At 36.0% G+C, this 17,661-nt stretch overlaps 1 protein-coding gene across 6 annotated transcripts in view; it reads right to left on the bottom strand.

Annotated features, from left to right (window-relative positions):
* Positions 1-17,661, bottom strand: part of CLCN3 (chloride voltage-gated channel 3) — a gene marked incomplete at both ends in the record, with an annotated part of 59,420 nt that overhangs the window by 1,423 nt on the left and 40,336 nt on the right. For 3 of the 6 annotated variants that reach the window (XM_080710784.1, XM_080710785.1, XM_080710786.1), the window contains 6 exons: positions 375-450; positions 5,988-6,204; positions 11,508-11,906; positions 13,288-13,474; positions 15,001-15,546; positions 16,380-16,460. In XM_080710784.1, the coding sequence (XP_080566910.1) occupies positions 375-450; positions 5,988-6,204; positions 11,508-11,906; positions 13,288-13,474; positions 15,001-15,546; positions 16,380-16,460 (1,506 nt within the window). The remainder of the gene's footprint in view (positions 1-374; positions 451-5,987; positions 6,205-11,507; positions 11,907-13,287; positions 13,475-15,000; positions 15,547-16,379; positions 16,461-17,661) is intronic. The other 3 variants (XM_080710787.1, XM_080710788.1, XM_080710789.1) reach the window with 2 other exon arrangements.

Genomic DNA, 17,661 nt, shown 5'->3' with positions numbered 1-17,661 from the left:
GTCAGGCGTTTTTAACCAGTCAGGAGTCTTCTGAGACCGGTGAATCCACTACAATAGACAGATTTGTCATGTGTACTTTAAGCATGTCCAATAATATTTCCTCATTCAACTATCAAACTGTTTGCAGTTCTTAAATTGTAACTGATGGTTTTGATGAGAGATGTTAACTTTTGCTTACTTTCTATGAGTGAAATTCTATGCATATCTAAATTTATCTTACAGACATCAGATTCAAAGGCAATTGGCAGCATGGTAGGATTTTTTGTTTTTGTTTTTGTTCAACAGGTGTCTGGGAGAGAGAACTGAACAGTTCACAAGTTTCATGCCTCCTGACGTCTAAGGTGTCTAGTGAGGAGATCTGATACTCTAATCACCAAGGGCTCCACGTGCTGCTTTAGTTGCTCGAGATGCTCTAAAATGTTCTTCTTTGTGATGATCCCCAAGACAATCCTGAAACAGATTATTATGCTAATAACTGTGAGAAATTAAATTAAAAGAGGCTCCAATCATAATGATAAAGAATGAGAGAAGAAAATAAAACCACAAACTATAAGAATGTTTCTCATGAAATTTAGAAAAATAAAAAAGAAAATGACTTAAAATTCTGGGTTCCCCTTGCATAAACTCTACTGACTTTCAAAAGTGACACCATACTATTTTAAAATATGATGGGTTATTTTCCTTTCCAAATTAAAATTATGAAAATTAAAAATGAAGATGACTACAAAAGAAAGAAACTAAAATAATGACACAAAGCTATAAACCTCTGAAATTTAGAGATTCATTTTCAATGTGTTTTCTCCTTAACGGAACATATTTTTCTAATTTCTAAGATGTCACAACATAGTAGCTATCACGTAGCTATAAACCTCTGAAATTTGGATTCATTTTCAGTGTTCTCTCCTTAGGGGCACATGTTTTCTAATTGCTACGATGTCACAACACAGTAGCTGTCATCTGGATCTCTCAGCAGTGGAAGAAGGCTTAGTTTTAATGCCTGTGAGAAGACTCAGGAAACCCCTTAGAATTTTACTATTATTTAGAACTAAAGTTAAGGCAAGAGAGTTCTCTAAAAGATTAATGCTGACCAATAGGAACACTTCCAAATTTTCAGGAACTGAATGCTACTTCTTAAAATAAGTTGATAAGACATATTTATGATTAGGGGTCAAATGACTTTTACTTTATGCATTTTTTTCTAAATAACGATTGTTTCTCAGTTAACATATCAGTTATGATACCAAAGTGATAAATATAAATTCTCATGATGAGGCTACCTGAAACTAATTAGACTGCTTGTAAGTATTAAAACAAAAGTCTGGTTACTGGTTTTATAATATGTGGCAATCCAAAAGTTAGCCAGACATGGTGGCGCACACTTATAATCCTTTTATTTGTAGGAGGCAGAGATAGAAGAATAACAGGTTCCAGGTCAGCCTCAGAGACTTAGTGACACCCTATTTCAAAATAAGAAATAAGATAGGGGTGAGGGTATAGCTTGGAGGTAGAATGCCCTGGGTTCAATCTTCAGTACCACAAAAAAAAAAAAAAAGAAAAAAAAGGAAAAAAAAGCTTTAAAAGACTTTAAATTCTGTAAATCTCTCAAAATGCCCTTCAGAGCAATTAGGCATTTTTTTAATGTTCTGGTTGGGTCAACTTTTCTGTTAAACTCCCTTTGAATGTTCTATTCTTGAAAAATGTCACCAGGAGACTTCAAAAAGCATCTGGTCCTACAGATATGTACCTTAAAATACAGTTACTTAAAATCATGGCTGGCAGTGGGGAAGCAGAGACAGTACAGAATTTGAAAGGCAGAAATAGGTTCTCTGCTCATATTTTCTCATTATTTTGTTCAGAATAATGTATTCATCCTTAACAATAAAGATAAGCCCAAAAGTTCTCCCAAGCATGGGAACAACTTTCCCTTCCCAAAAGCTCAGAAACTTACTATATAAAATGAACATTCAATCATTAAACAGATGTTTTTCTTTGACTAAATGTTTTAGGGTTGTTGTGTGTGTGTGTGTGTGTGTGTGTGTGTGTGTGTGTGCACGTGTGTGTGTGTGTGTGTGTGTGTGTGGTGCTGGGAATGCAACCTAGAGGCATTCCACCTCCAAGCTACACTCCCAGCCCTATTTTTTATTCTCAAATTTTAAACAGGGTTTCACTATGTTGTAAAGGGCCTCACTAGGTAGCTGAGTCTGGCTACAAACCTACTATCCTCCTGTCTCAGCCTCCCAAGTACAGAGATTACAAGTGTGCACCACCACGCCTGGCTCTTTTTTTTAAAAGCTAACTTGGGAGGCTGAAGCAGGAGGATAGCAAGTTTAAGGACAGCCTGGGCAATTTAACAAGGCCATTTCAAAATAAAAATAAAAAAGGCTGAGGATGTAGGAGCTCTATGTCTCTGGGGTCAATCCCTAGTATGACACACACACACACACACACACACACACACACACACACACACACATACACACACACACACACCTCATTAATTCTCTTGATTTAATGGTTGAAGTGAGAAAATTTGAAAATCTTGGCAATTCATTAGATGCTATGATATCATTTAATTCTCATGCTTTCTATCCAATGAAGCAATAATTTAAATTAGTATCAATTATATTTATACTAGTAAACTCTGCCAAATCACAAAGTACACAATGAGGAAAATTACAAATTTATATGAACCAAGTGGCAAATTTAGATACTTACAAAGTAATCTCTGTACTTACAAAGTAATAGGCCTAAAAGGGAGAATGTCTCTCTTTAGCTAACAGAGAAGTCTGATTTGAGAATGATATGGCTAAGTGCAGTGCGGCTTTATTAATTTTAGGGGGAAGGAAAGTCAATGGAAAATGTGACTCACTTTACAGTAACCTGTCTCTTTTTGAGCTGACATATAAACATGTAAGAACTACTAGATATACCAACATTTCCAAAGTATGTACCACGTAACACTAGTTCCATGATTCTGCTACCCACTCTGCCCCATGAAAAAACAGTTGCATTTTCAAGTAAGTCTGGAAAACTGTTTCCTACTACCTCCTATCTGGGAAGCAAAGAATATAAATTTCACAAGTTATGAGATGTTTCACAGGAAAGAAACCTTGACTGTATTTAATTCAATACTTTCCAAACTTACTTGGTCACAAAATGCTTTCTTAGTAACCTTGTGAGCATCTTGCTAGTTCCACAAAAGCAAAGAGTTTGAGAAATTCTGCTATATAAAATACAGAATGTGGAACATCATCAATACCTCACTGATATCTGTACAATGTACCTGCCCACTGCCCTCTCACCTCTCACATATTCTTCTGCCCCTTGCACCTAAGGTCCCAGATTTGCTGTGTCGATGCCCCTAAGTGACTACTTTCCACTTTTAAGGTCCCAGCCTAAACTTTAAGAAGTTGACAGCTAACGAGAACTTTATGCTCTCCACCCTTAAAAAACATCATTTCTTTTCTGGGGTTAGATCACTTAATTTTAAGTGAGAATAGAACATCCTATTTTCTTACATAGTTCAAAGAAAATATTTCTAAGAGCCACCTCCCCAAATGATCCCCTTTCTTTCCATGTACATAATACATTTGTTCTCTGTGAAGGGCAGAAGTAAGGACAATATGATCAAGGTAATAAAACATTCAAAGAGGAAAAAGTTCTCCCACTCTTCATTTAAATAAGTCCCACTGGTTAAATTTTTAGTTAGCTACCTCTACTGCCCCTACCTACTTCTTTTAAACATTTTCTAATTATGTTGCCAAAGTTCTAGAAATTAGTCTTCAAGGTAAATATGAAAATTAATCCAGGTAGCAACTTTATGGTCACAGTTAATCGTAACTATTAGATAACATTTATATTTGTTAGTATAGAAAGGACAAACTATACCAGATAGAAGAGTTCAAGCAAGTAACAGTTTATAAGGATCCAGTCTGCGTTCTAATGGAGCTATCTAATAATTAAAAGGTTCCAAGGGCCAGCAAAGCCTTATGAAAGGTTAGCCCATTTAACTAGTATTTATTAAAGTTTTAAATAATAAAGTTTTGTACCACTTTTAATAAAATAGTAATCAAAAGAAAACAGTAATAGTAATATTTATTATACACATCTCTTCTGCAATCAGTACCTGTGCTATTTATTAATTCTAAACTCTCTGCCCTTTATTAAGAGCATTATCCTTTTAATGATTTGTCCCATATGCCAGATTTTAATTTAATTAGCACAATGAAAAACACTACACATTAATCTAATTCTCTAGTTTTCTATGTATAGAAATAATCCTTGATATGAGTCCTTCTACATTGACATTTATATTATGTATAAATATAATATAGTATTCCTCTAAATATAATTCTCTTTTTATTCCTAACTAAAGAAGGTCAAGTGTATTGTCCAGGAAAATGTTTTAGTAATTTAAGAAATTACAAAGAAAGGATAAAATCTATCAGTAAATTATAGTATAAAATAGTAGCAAGAGATTGGGTTTCATATCAAACTTATTTGAGCTTTACACAATGCAAAAAGGTAGTAAGAGAGTGGAGTTTCTATTAAACCTCTTTAAGCTTTACACAATGTACAACAGTAGCAAGAGACTGGGTTTTACATTAGAGCTCTTTGAGATCTCATTATCACTACAGCTGTAAAGTAGGGATACCAATACCTACTCTGCAGACATCAAGAAAAGCTCAATGAGAAAAACGAAGGTGTACAATAAAATAATTTCCTTCCTATTTTTTCCCTACCCTTTCTCCAGACATAGGTCACATGTTCTACTGTTATACACATGTTTAGCAGAAAATGTAAAAAAAAAAAAAAAAAAAAAAAAAAAAAGAAGCATGCTGTGATTTTCTTTTCTTTTCTTTTCTTTTTTTTTTTTTTTTTTTGCGGGTCTGGGGATGGAACCCAGGGGCATTTGACCTCCGAGCTACACCCCCTGCCCTATTTTTTATTCTTTATTTTGAAACCGGGTCTCACTGAGTTGCAGAGGGCCTCACTAAGTAGCTGAGGCTGTCTGCAAACCGTGATCCTCCAGGTCTCAGCCTCCCGAATGCTGGGATTACAAGTGTGCGCCACCACGCCTGGCTCATGCTGTGATTTTCTAAGTGCTTAGAGTACAATACTTCAACAAACATCACACTTGGTTAGCCATTCCGTTTACACATAACCCTAGAATACCCTTTACTTCCCCTTTTCCTTATCTGCTTTTAGATAAAACAATTCTTTAGAATTCCAATAAGGAACAGTAACATAATAGAAATAGTGGAGCCTAAAGAAAGGTGTGGAAACAGGTCCCTGGAAACCGGGGTCTGCCCAGGCACTCTGTGCTCTAGGCCTCCAGAGCTCCTTTGACATGTCATTTTTATGTTCCCACCATGGACAATCATTGGCAGCTTGCACACAGAATACAGAAAAATAAACGACTGATGCATGCATTATAAATACATGAGCATGTTTGTCATTATATACAAGATTTGTGGATAAAGAAGATAAAAAAAGAATCAACTGAGTATTCATTAAAGAAAATTTTTAGCTAATTTTTAAGTTTTATTGTATGTTCTTTCCTTCATTCCTGATAAATCAAGTATTGGTTGAAAGAATAAAAAGCAAAATATCTCTAAAATTATAATTGTACTGAAAATCTATATGCTAAAAAGGAAACACAAAGGAAATGTTTTTGCAGTGTTCTATACAGGCTAGGATCACTGTTCCTCTAAGAAAGGAAATATTATAAGCTCATGTAGGAGAGGCTTCAGCACCTCTTTTCCAGCTTTGACAAATGCTACTTCATGCTTCTGGCAAAGAGCAGACAGTTGACATCTTTCTTATTCTTTGGTAAGTGTGAGACTTAATTGACTAACACCTTATTTATAACCATACCAAATTACATACTTTCCACTGAACTGATTCACACTCTTCTCTAAAAAGATTTCACTAAATAGGATCATAAAATCTAGCAAGTGAACTGGTTTCTAAGGTGCCAAACTTACCCATTGTGAGTTACAAGGCACTGCCTCAGCCCCAGCTTTCGGAAGATGTCCACCACAATCTCCATTGGGGTGTGGTCTGTCACTGTAAAAGGGCTCATGTCCAGGATGCTTCGAAGTTTCAGTGGCCGTGGACTTTCTGCTGGAAGAGATGGGGTGTGCTGTGCAAAGCACACCCGAGAACTGCCAACAATACCTTCTTGTTTTTTTCTGGCGCTTTCTAAAAGGAGAGAAGACCAAAATTTTTAATTGATGGGTTTTGGCCTATTATGAGCAACTTGATTAGAGGTAAAGAATGAATGCATTTTATGACTTTTGGTCTTGTGTGTGTGTGTGTGTGTGTGTGTGTGTGTGTGTGCGTGTGTGTTACTGAGGTTCCTGGCAGCCCTTCTACCTCTGGCTGCACTCCCACAGACTACACTCCCAGACCTATTTTTATACTTTTTTATGTGGAGACAGGGTCTTTCTAAACCAGCGCGGCTGGCTTCGAACCTGAACAATCCTCCTGTCTCTACCTCCCAAGCGCAGGGAGCCACCACACCTGGAGACTTTTGGTCTTTTTAACTTCTTCCTGTTTTCCTTAACCAAGAAAGGAATCAACTGAAAAGCCACTTAATAATTTCTTGTATTTGGTCAATCAGAATCTATCAATCTTCACATAAATAAGATACTTAAATATAATTACATCATAATACATTTTTTTTTTTTTACTGGAATTGAAGCTGTCTTCTAACTGCGGAAAACAAGAAGCATTTGTGGAATATGGAATTATAAAATCTGTACATCATGAGGTACATTTACCATCATATCAAAGTCAATCACTAAGCCAAACATGAGAAGAGGGGAGGGGGGAAGGAATAGGGAGAGAACTGGGGAAGGGCTAAATGAGTGACGTGTGCATGTGTGCCTCTACCATTTTGCACTCCATTGAGATGTATGATATAATGCATCAATTAAAAAATTAAGTAAAACCTGTACACATTTTGAGAGTAGTACATTATAGGAATCCATAACTGGACGAAGCCTGCCTACATATCACTTACTCTACATTTGAGATAAGACCAACAATAGTTTTGACTCAGCTCTATACTCTGCCCTTGCAAATCAGCTGGTTCTTTCTCTTTTGTGATGTTAAAGTACAATTTTGTAGATGAGTCATAAGCATTACAGATGGAACTACAGTTACGCTTCCAATGGATACACACAGGGCTCTTTGGCTGTTTTATTTGTAAAGGTTCTGTCAGTTTCGGGTCCTATCCAGCGTGCTCAGCTCCAGAGCTTTGTACTGCTGCCTACTTCCACTTTGATAGGGTGAGACAGACAGAAGCGGCAGAGATGGAGAAAAATTCAGAGACCACAGGAAGAAGGAAATCCAAAACAGCAGATATGCAAATAAAAGAGTCATTCAACTTTATATATCTATTTTGAGTTAGTATTATTCAAAACTGTGTGTGCAAATAGGATATTTCTATAGTGAAAATATCTGAAGATGAATTTTGCTACAAAAGTTATCTAGGCCAAAATACCATCAGTCCTAGATTAAGAAGCAGATATTACTGTTGATAAACAAACACTAGAATGCTTTTCACTCCTCCTGGCCTCTAGAGCCTTATTTAATTGTGCTGTAACATAGCTGAGTAGCAAGGCACTAAGTGAGGTCTTAATGGCTGGTACTTATTAGGACACCTTAAGAGCATGATTGTGATAGGAAAAGAGAAAAGCCCATTAGCAGTTGACATACGTGATTTTTGAAAAATGCTCATTAAGTTGCTTTTAGTCTATAACAGGAATCTAAATAATGACCTGTGTCTGACAACTAAATAGTGTAGTGTAAATACTAAAAGCACATACTACTAATGGATGAACAAAATAAAATGATGTGAAGTGTGACATCAACAGTATAAATTTGGCGTATGGAGAATAACAGTATAGAGTTTTCTGGGTGTTTTTTATTGGGGAAGGAGGACTTCAGGGATTATACCCAAAGGCATTCTATCACTAAGCTACATACACCTCCAGTCCTTTTTACTTTTTATTTTGAAACAGGATCTCACTAAGTTGCTGAAATTGGCCTTGAAGCTGTGATCCTCCTGTCTCAGCCTCCCAAGTACCGAGATTACAAGTGTGGGCCACCATGACTGGTGGTATAAAGTTTCTGTAATGGAACAAAAGTTATCAGAAATATATAGCCAAATTTAGCCAGGTGTGGTGGTACACACTTGTAATCCCAGCACTTGGTAGGCTAAGACAGGAGGATGATACAGGTTCAAAGAGAATCATGCAGGTTCAAAGACAGCCTCAGCTACTTAGTAAGGCTCTCGGCAACTTGGTGCAACCCTGTTTCCAAATAAAGTAAAAAAAAAAAAAAAGGTCTGGAAGTATAGCCTGGAGTTAGAAAAGCCCCTGGGTTATACTCCTAGTAACACACACACACACACACACACACACACACACACACACACACACACACAAAAGAAATGTATAGCCAAATTTTAAAAAACTCTAACACCATTATAATGGGGATTGTGTAAATCATTTTTAACTCTCTATAAAAGACAAAGGCATTAAAAATTACTATAGCTAGCCGGGCGTGGTGGCGCACGCTTGTAATCCCCGCGCTTGGGAGGCAGAGACAGGAGGATCGCACAGGTTTGAAGCCAGCAACGCGCGCTGGCTTAGGAGACCCTGTTTACAAATAAAAATGTAAAAATAGGTCTGGGAGTGTAGCCTGGAGGTTGAAAGGCTTCCAGGAACCCCAGTACCACCAAAAAAAAAAAAAAAAAAATTACTACAGCTCTTAGAATTTGCCAACAGAAACAAAATAAAAAGATATAAAATGTGATATTAAATAGCATATATAATGTTTTAGTTAAAATTAACAATCTTAAACACTTGTAAGGATATTATATCATCAATGAAAATATATGTTATTTAAATAAACTCAACGATAAAGCACTAAATTTATTTATTTATTTTTTTTGTGGTGTTGGGGATTGAACACAAGGCTTTTTTGTGCATGTTAAGCACACACCCTACCATTAAGTTATATCCCTAATTCAAAACACTAAATTTTTAGGAAAAAAATATTCACTTTTTTATTTGGAATGTTCCTTTGATATACAAAACAACAGATGTAAATACTAGTCTTTGTCTTAAGCCTGTCATTTTTAGAATTTGTTTTAATCAGGTGTGGTGGTACATGCCTATAATCCCAGTACTTGGGAGGCTGAGACGAGAGGATTGTAGGTTTGCAGACAGCCTCAGCAATTTAGGCCCTCTGCAAACTTGGTCACACTCTGTTTCAAAATTTTAAAAAAGATGGGGCCAGGAGTCTAGCTCAGAGGTAGAATGCCCCTGGGTTCAATTCCCAGTACTACACACACATAAAAATAATTTTCTTGTTCTTTAATCTTATTTGAAAATTACTAAGAGATTTTAAATGTTCTCACCACAAAATAAGTATGTGAAGTGATGAGCATATCAATCACCTTGATTAATCTTTTCACAATGTATGCATATAGCAAAACATCACATTAATAATTTTTATTTAATTTAAAATAAACTGTTTTAAGTATCACTTTTATACAAATATGATTATTTTTTTTAACAAACTGCATTTGTGAAGGATTCTCTAAATGCCAGGATATGTTAGGTTTTTAAATTTTTGTTAATTATTTTTATGCCATTCACTCATAGGCCTTTGAAGCAGAGAACATTATTTGATATGATCCAGACCAGACACTTTAAAGTCCCAGAACTTTTCTAACGCCCCTAAATATTCTGAGACTTCTTACTTGAATTTAATATTCTACAAAATTCTGCATTAGTACCAAAAATGGAAATATATCTAATTTAGCAATTTGATAATCTTACTTTATGAGACAGCATGGAGAACTTTCTGTTCTTCAATAAAGCATAATTATAGTGCAATTATATGCAAAAAAATCTAAAATAAAGTTGTTTTTTCATTGAAATAATTAAAATCTAACAAAAATATATGTTGGTAAATACTTAAGGTGTGTTCAAAAAGTCATGTGACTAACATTTCTGATTACATGTTTTGACATATCTATACCATATTATCTTTTAATATTCTCTCTCTTGAGAGAGAATGATAAAACTTAAAAAAATATATTTCCACAAAGTGTGGATATAATTATTCTTCATTTTAGCACTTTCTTCTTTCTGTTTTGTTATTAGGGATTGAACCTAGGGGCATTCAGCCTCCAAGTTGTATTCCCATTCCTTTTTCTCCTTTTTCTTATTTTCTGAGGCTGGCCTTGAATGTGTGATGCTCCTGTCTCAGTTTCCCAAGTACTGGCATTACAGGTGTGTACCACCACATGCAGCTTCTTCTTTATCTTTTAAAAACCTGGTGTGTTTTTTTTCCTTTATGTTTCTATATAAATTCCAAAATTGTGACCACTTCCTTTACTTGGTCTGGCTACCAGTAAAACCCAGACAATGGCAATCTAAACAAGAAACTTCCTTCCTAACTATGTGTGCCATGGTAAAAGCTTGAAGCTAAGATATCTGAATACAGCCAAGTCTGATACCCAGGAAAAACCTTTAAAATCGGGAGACTGCTAATCTTTGAAAAATTCTTTGAAATCTGTAGGCTTTTCTAAACTGGGTATTCTCTATATAGAGGATTTTTAGTATAGTAGGATTTTGTTTCCCTTCCTACTCCAATAGTTTCTGCAAATTGAATTTCCAATTTGATTTGAGAAACACTCTCTCCCATCTATATTGTCCAGGCTTCCCTTTCAAAATAATGATTATTATTAATAATACTTAATTGTTAATAATATTTTGGTACTAGGGACTGAACAGCGAAGCGTTCTACCTTTGAGCTACACCCCCAGCCCAATTTTTAATTTTTATTTTAAAATAGGATCTCACTAGGTTGATGAGAGTCTCGCTACTTACTAAAGCTGTCCCTGAAACTATGATCCTCCTGTTTCAGCCTCCCAAGTACTGGATTAAAGGCATGCGCCACCATGCCTGGACAAAAAAAAATATATTTTCTTAACCCTTTTACAATGGCCCCAGAGGTAAGCTGGATAGCAGACAATGTGCTCAGCAGAATGACCATTAGGGACAGACCAAACACTTGACACTTCCAGCTCAGAGTTCTGGACAATAAACCTGGGGACTAACAAAGCAATGGCTTGATGTATTTCTCCTCTGTGATTTTTGAGTGTCAGAGAGAAAAGGGTCCAAAAAAAATTTAGTGGAAAAAATTAAAAGTATTATCTGGTCTTCTCATCAGTATCACAGGACTATGTATATTATTTCATTTAAATTGAAAGATAAAACTATATTTGGCAAAAACCAATTCACTGAGGCATACATTCCTTCCCTGAAGAACATAAGACTTTAAGGGACATAAATTAATACCCTTTACCCCTGAAAACCCAACCACTTAAACTTTACTGCTGTCTTTTCTTCCAGAAATCTATTTATACACAGACACACACACACACACACACACACACACACACACACACATCTCAAAGGTACCTATTGCAATTGTCAGGTCTCTTCTTAGGGCAAATCCCACCAATCTCTGAGATTCTTTTGACATTATGACAGGAAAGCCATTGTAGCTGGTTTCATTAATCATGTTTTCTATATCATCCACTGTCATATTGTCCTGTGTCAGGACAGCTAGAGGAGGATCATTCCTTCGAGGTCTCATGACATCCGCAGCCAGGGTGGTATGAGTGAACTCTTCTTTTGCATCCAAGAAAGGGTATCCATTTAATCGGATGTGTGCTTCATAAATGCCTTCTCTACCAAAGGCATCTCCAACCCATTTACTGGTCATTACTGCAGCCATGAGGGGGACAATGTATTCCAAGCCTCCAGTGAGCTCAAAAACAATAACCACCAGGGAGACAGTCATCCTTGTCACACCACCTGAAAAAAGCAAGCGCCACTGTTTAGAAAGGACAGAATCTTCACCATCACACATGACTAGATTTTTTACACTAGCCAGTGAACACAAAACTGTAGATAGGACTTAGTGAGAATTAACTAATTCTTTAAGTTTTACTAATTTAAAATAAAGCTCAGGTGGAGGTCCATCTCAGTGAGGCTTTTCCTATAGCTACACATCCTTCAAAACACCTTATAGAGTAACTCTGTGGTCTTATTTTACTCACAGGACTATTCATTATGTTTGGGAGAAGGACAATTACTAGAAATAAATATTTTTACCCTAAATACTGGTATATCCCACACGGTACCGGTGTGATAGCTTAGGAACAAATATGATTCGAATTAACTCATGTTCAGAGATGGTGTTAGAAACTGAGAACCAAGCAAGTCTGTCTACTCTAAAAACAACCCTAAAACTAACTGCTTTACTTGAACAAATTAGAAGCAGTTTAAATATTCCAAAACTTCTAGGTGGGAAATTTCAAAACTGTCATCAGTAAGTCCATAATCCAAGTGAAGACAAAAAAGGGGGCAATATAAAAAAAAGTACGAGCAGACAGGACAACTATACATGAAGCATTAGTTCTCTTAAAAAGGGGCTATCTTGAAATTTTTCTTTTCTTTCTTTTTTTTTTTTTTTGGTACTGGTGACTGAACCAAGTAAATTCTACCTCCAAGCTATACCGTTTTTTAATACCATATTTTATTTTTTAATTTTGAAACAGTGTCTTGCTAAGTTGTTGAGGGCACTGCTAAATCGCTAAAGCTGGCCTAGAACCTGTGGTCCTCCATCTCAGCCTCACAGGTAGCGGGATTACAGGTGTGTGACACCATGCCTGGTTCAAGTGTTTTGCTTTTATTCTTATTAAAATGAGTTGTCACTTTTCTAATTTTGCTATAAATGTACCTTGGACTGGCAAATAAATCTTTACTAACGCTAATGAGTTACTGCACAGATCAAAATAAAACTATTCTGAAGCCTCGTTATAATGCTAAAGTGAGGAACAGCACTATTATTGCTAAAGGCAGGCAAAGATCCTTAACAATGAAAAGCAACAATCTCCTTGGACAGGATTCAAATGAGGCTGTGTTGTCCTGAGATGGTCTCTGTCAAAGGCATTATGTAATACTACAAGTATGCTAACTGATATTAAGATCTTGCATTAACAAATATTTTCAGGCAGTAAAATGAAAACCAGTACTATAAAATACAGTAGAACATGACTATTTCATTTCTGTTTTAATATTCCTTCCCTCTATCCTAACCCTTCTAAATCACCCAATAGTTAAACATGTGCATGCCACCACTGGCTCTTTCCCCTTTCAGAAGTGCAAACAGCCACACACAGAGTCATGTTACCTAAGCACGCAGCAGCACCAACCATGGCATAGAGGCCAGGCGTGATACAGTCTGCCCCAACCTCGCACCACTCCTTAAAGATAAACCAGTCGTGGTGGTAGTATGCGAGCTGCTCTACTGCGATGCCCACAATCCTTCCTGCTATGGCTCCAACGGCCATGCTGGGGATGAACAAGCCTGACGGAACCTACAATAAAAACAGAATGCTTGATGAGGTGGAGATCTTCAAATTACAACCTTGGAATCCACATTCTATGGATTTGTTTCTAAGTTTTGATTCTTTCACACTTACTGATATAGCAAAATCCCAGTGCAAACAAAATATAGCAAAATCCTATTTTAACAGTATCTTAACAATTCCATGAATTTGGTTGCAAAATAACATGCCACATCCTCTAGGCCAAAGAGAAAATAACGCAAGAGTCATTTATCCTTTTCCTCTGGGAATCTCATCCTAGCACCGAACATAATTTATTATAAGTCCATGGTGAGAAAAAAAGAAAAATATAAAGTATTTTTCATAAAACTAAGTCAATTCAGTTTGAAGTGCTATACTTAACTTCAAGATTATAAACTTCCTACATATGTATAAATGATAGATGCTATTCCTCTTCGGTGGTACAATGTAAGGCTGGTGATCTTATCCAAGTCCCCCAATATTTTGAATGGGGGGGAGGAGAAAAAGAGAGGGGGGGAGAAGAAAAAGAGAGAGAGAGTGTGTGTGTGTGTCAAATAAAAGAGAAAAGTATTTGGCTAAATTTAAAGAGAATAATAGGAACATCTTGAGAAAAATCTTAAAGACGGATAGCTTTAACCCGTTTTGGACCTGAAACCAGGTGAATGTAGACTGCTGAGGAGCTGGAGTTCATGAGGGTCATTAAACAGATGCACAACAGTAGGGATCAAAGTGTGTTCTACAACCTCCTAACAGTTACAACTGTCTGGCTGGCTGGAGCTCAGTGCAAAGTGGAACTTAACAAAGGCCTGACAATCGCCTCCAGTTTCCTTATATCACTGTCAAGTGACAGTCAGCTCTAGTCACTGGTGGTCATCAGCATAGTTCAACTGATAGTGAGAAACTAGGGATTTACAGAAAAGGATGTATGGTAGAAAGAAGGAGTTTTAACATCCCCTTTAACTTGATTTGTTAAGAAAAAAGCTTTAAAGACTTTAGATAATAAATGGACTGAATAATGAAGACAACAAAAAAAAAAAGATCTTACTTCAAAAACTACCAATATTCCATTTTCAAAGAAATAAAGCTATTATTTCACATGTAAAAAGCATACTATCATTAGTAGATATTAACTATTATGTGAACTATGGATTTAATAATTTCAAGAACAAGGACAGGCCAACATCTGCTTCCCCATATATCAATGATGTGGTTTGTATTTTAAAATGTCCCCCAGATCTCATGTTTAGAGGTGGGACTTGACTGCTGGGGAAATATCCCTGGGGATGCAGCTGGGGACAGTATTTTCCAGGAGGCTACTGCCAAGTTTTTGGGGAATCTGTTATATAGCAACCAATAACATGCTTGACAATCTATCCCAAGGTATAATTTTTCCATTATTTAAAACTAGACTCAAAAGATAGGTGCTTTTTCATCCTTCATTTATGAAACAGCTACCTTTAAGATTTAATTTCTCATTCCACATACAAATCTGAACACGCCTAATTACTTCAATATCACTTCACATTAGCACTTACCTTGATCCCGAAAGTGAATACTGTCATTATGATTTTAAATATGAGTGCTAAGCATAACTGCCATATAGCTGAATATACTCCAATGCCTGCTGGACGATCAGGAATATCATCAACAATTTTGCTGGCATTCATGTCATTTCTGTAGTCACAAAGAGAAGAGGACTCCAGGGGACCACAGTCTGTAAAAAGCTCTTTAATCAGTTCACTGGTGTTGAGCCTAGTGTATGGATTAGGGAAGGCTATCACAGCAGTAATGGCTGCAACAATGATGACTTCAAGAACAGGATACTTTCCAAATTTGGTGGACTTGCGTCGACGACACCAAGCAATATTTGCCCTGATGAAAAAGGCTCCCCAAAGCCCTCCAAATACCCCAAGAAGAATGAAAGGGAACAGTTCAAAAAGGTACCATGGTGTATGATACTCCACATAAAAAAGGACCAGGCGGCTGTTACCAAATGGATTGATGGATCTCAAAACAAATGCAGCCACTAACGCAGCAAAAAATGATCGCCATAAAGTTTTGAGAGGAAAATAATAGCTAACCTAAAAAAGAGGAAGAAAAGGAAACAAAAAATTAATGTTTCTAATATTTTTATAATTTGAATGGAAAATACATCTCTAAATTATTACTGTAGCCATCTCTAAACTTTATCGCAGTTAGAATTTACATTATCTTTGGTTGTCATATTATTACAAAATCACAAAAATTATAAATGTCTAATAATTATTTAGGATACCTAGTATTGTTTTATTTTTGAAAGAAGTTTTATACCCAGTTCAATTATGATAGTTAAATATAAATGTACTATCACCAGTGACTGTTAGGTCATAAAGAAGTATTTGATTTGCCTCTTCTATATTAAAAAGGAACACAAACTAGACAAAAAAACATAAATTTAAAAACATTCCTAGTCACATTTTTGTGTAAAAAAGGTTTTATGCACCAATGAATAAACAAAAATAATATATTCCACTGAAACAATTAAAATTACTTCCCGAAATATCAATAACTAAGAAAAGCACAACTTTAAAAGCCAATTTAGGAATTGATTTAAATTTATAAAATAAAAATAGAGATTATAATTTGACCAATGACAGATTCTCTTACATGTCTTCCATTAAGTCAGATTTACATTTTCTTTATTTTCTATGTTAACAAAGTAAGGTTCAACTTCAAATAATTACTAATATTTATACATGAAAAATAGACTTCATACTTTTTGCTAGGTATGGAGCATATGACTTTTAACATAAAAACTTTCTAAAAGCAAATTTACAAACTTAAAACCAAACTTTTGTACTTGTTACATCAGCTATAAAACCAAAATGTATGCCAAAATTTATCTGTAATGGTAGTTATACATTATTTTACCTACCTCCTCCAGGCTAAAAAGAACTCCTCCAATTGGTGCTCCAAAAGCTACAGAAACACCTGCAGCTGAGGCAGCTGACAGCACCTAGAAAGAGGATGTGGCTTATTTTCTTATAAATTCAAATATAGCAAATGAAAATTCCCATTACATGAAATTTCAAAATGCCTCTTTTGAATTTACTCCAGTACCCTGCTCCCCAAGCAAAGGGTATGCATTCATTATCTTGTCTTCTTCCCTTCCTTCCTTCCTTCCTTCCTTCCTTCCTTCCTTCCTTCCTTCCTTCCTTTTCTTTCGTTATTGTTACTGGGAATGGAACCCAGGGGCATTCTACCTCTGAGCTATACCCTTTGCCCTACTTTATTTTTTTTAATTTGGAAACAAGTTCTTGCTAAACTGTGGTGGTGGGCTTCACTAAGTTGCCAAGGCTGGTCCCACACCTGCAATACTTCTTTTCAGCTTCCTTAGTACAGGGCATTTACAAGTATGTGCCATCACGGCTGGCTACATTTTTCTAAAAACATTTTTTTCTCTGCTGCCTTAACTGAAAATTCATTCACACATTCACTAGTCAGTCAAAAACATTTGTGTCAGATAGACTAATGAGAATATGTTGCAAAGAGAAGGCACTCTGTAGATAACCCTCAATGTGTATGTTTGTAGAGACAAGAGAAGAGAGATGATGGGATTGAAGGGGAGAGTTTAATTTGAAGGGCTAAAAGAGTGAGTGTGCATGTGTGCCCCAACCATCTTGTATTCCATTAAGATGTATAACTACAATGCACTAATAAAAAAAAAAAAAAACAGGAGCTGGGCATGGTGGCACACGCTTGTAATCCCACGGTTCAAGGACAGCCTCAGCTACTTAGTGAAGTCCTTTGTAATTCAGTGAGACTCTGTTTCAAAATAAAGAATAAAAAATAGGGCTGGGAGTGTAGCTCAGAGGTAGAATGTCCCTGAGTTCCACCTCCAGCATTGAAGAAAAAAAAAAAAAGATGTAATTTCTCCTAGTTTGAGAGATAATTGCTTCTAAATCCTAGCAAGATATCAAAACCTTAATTCCTAATTTCTATTAAACAGTTTTCCTGTATTTTACTACTCTAAACTCTCTGAACATCTTGCTACCCTTGATATAAAAAGCCTTATTTTGAAAGCTTAAACAGCCCCTGAGTTACAGCCTCACCAACCAGAACCCTGAGAATGAAGTTGAAGAGAATTCCAAACACATTCTTCTGAGACCTCTAACTCTCTCAATCTGTCACTTGATCATTGCCACTCATATGAAACC

The sequence above is a fragment of the Muscardinus avellanarius genome (assembly GCF_963383645.1).
Source record: "Muscardinus avellanarius genome assembly, chromosome: 14".
Classification (NCBI taxonomy): Eukaryota; Metazoa; Chordata; class Mammalia; order Rodentia; family Gliridae; genus Muscardinus; species Muscardinus avellanarius.
The sequence above is the reverse complement of the archived record's forward strand: the minus strand, read 5'-3'. Positions and strand labels throughout refer to the sequence as shown.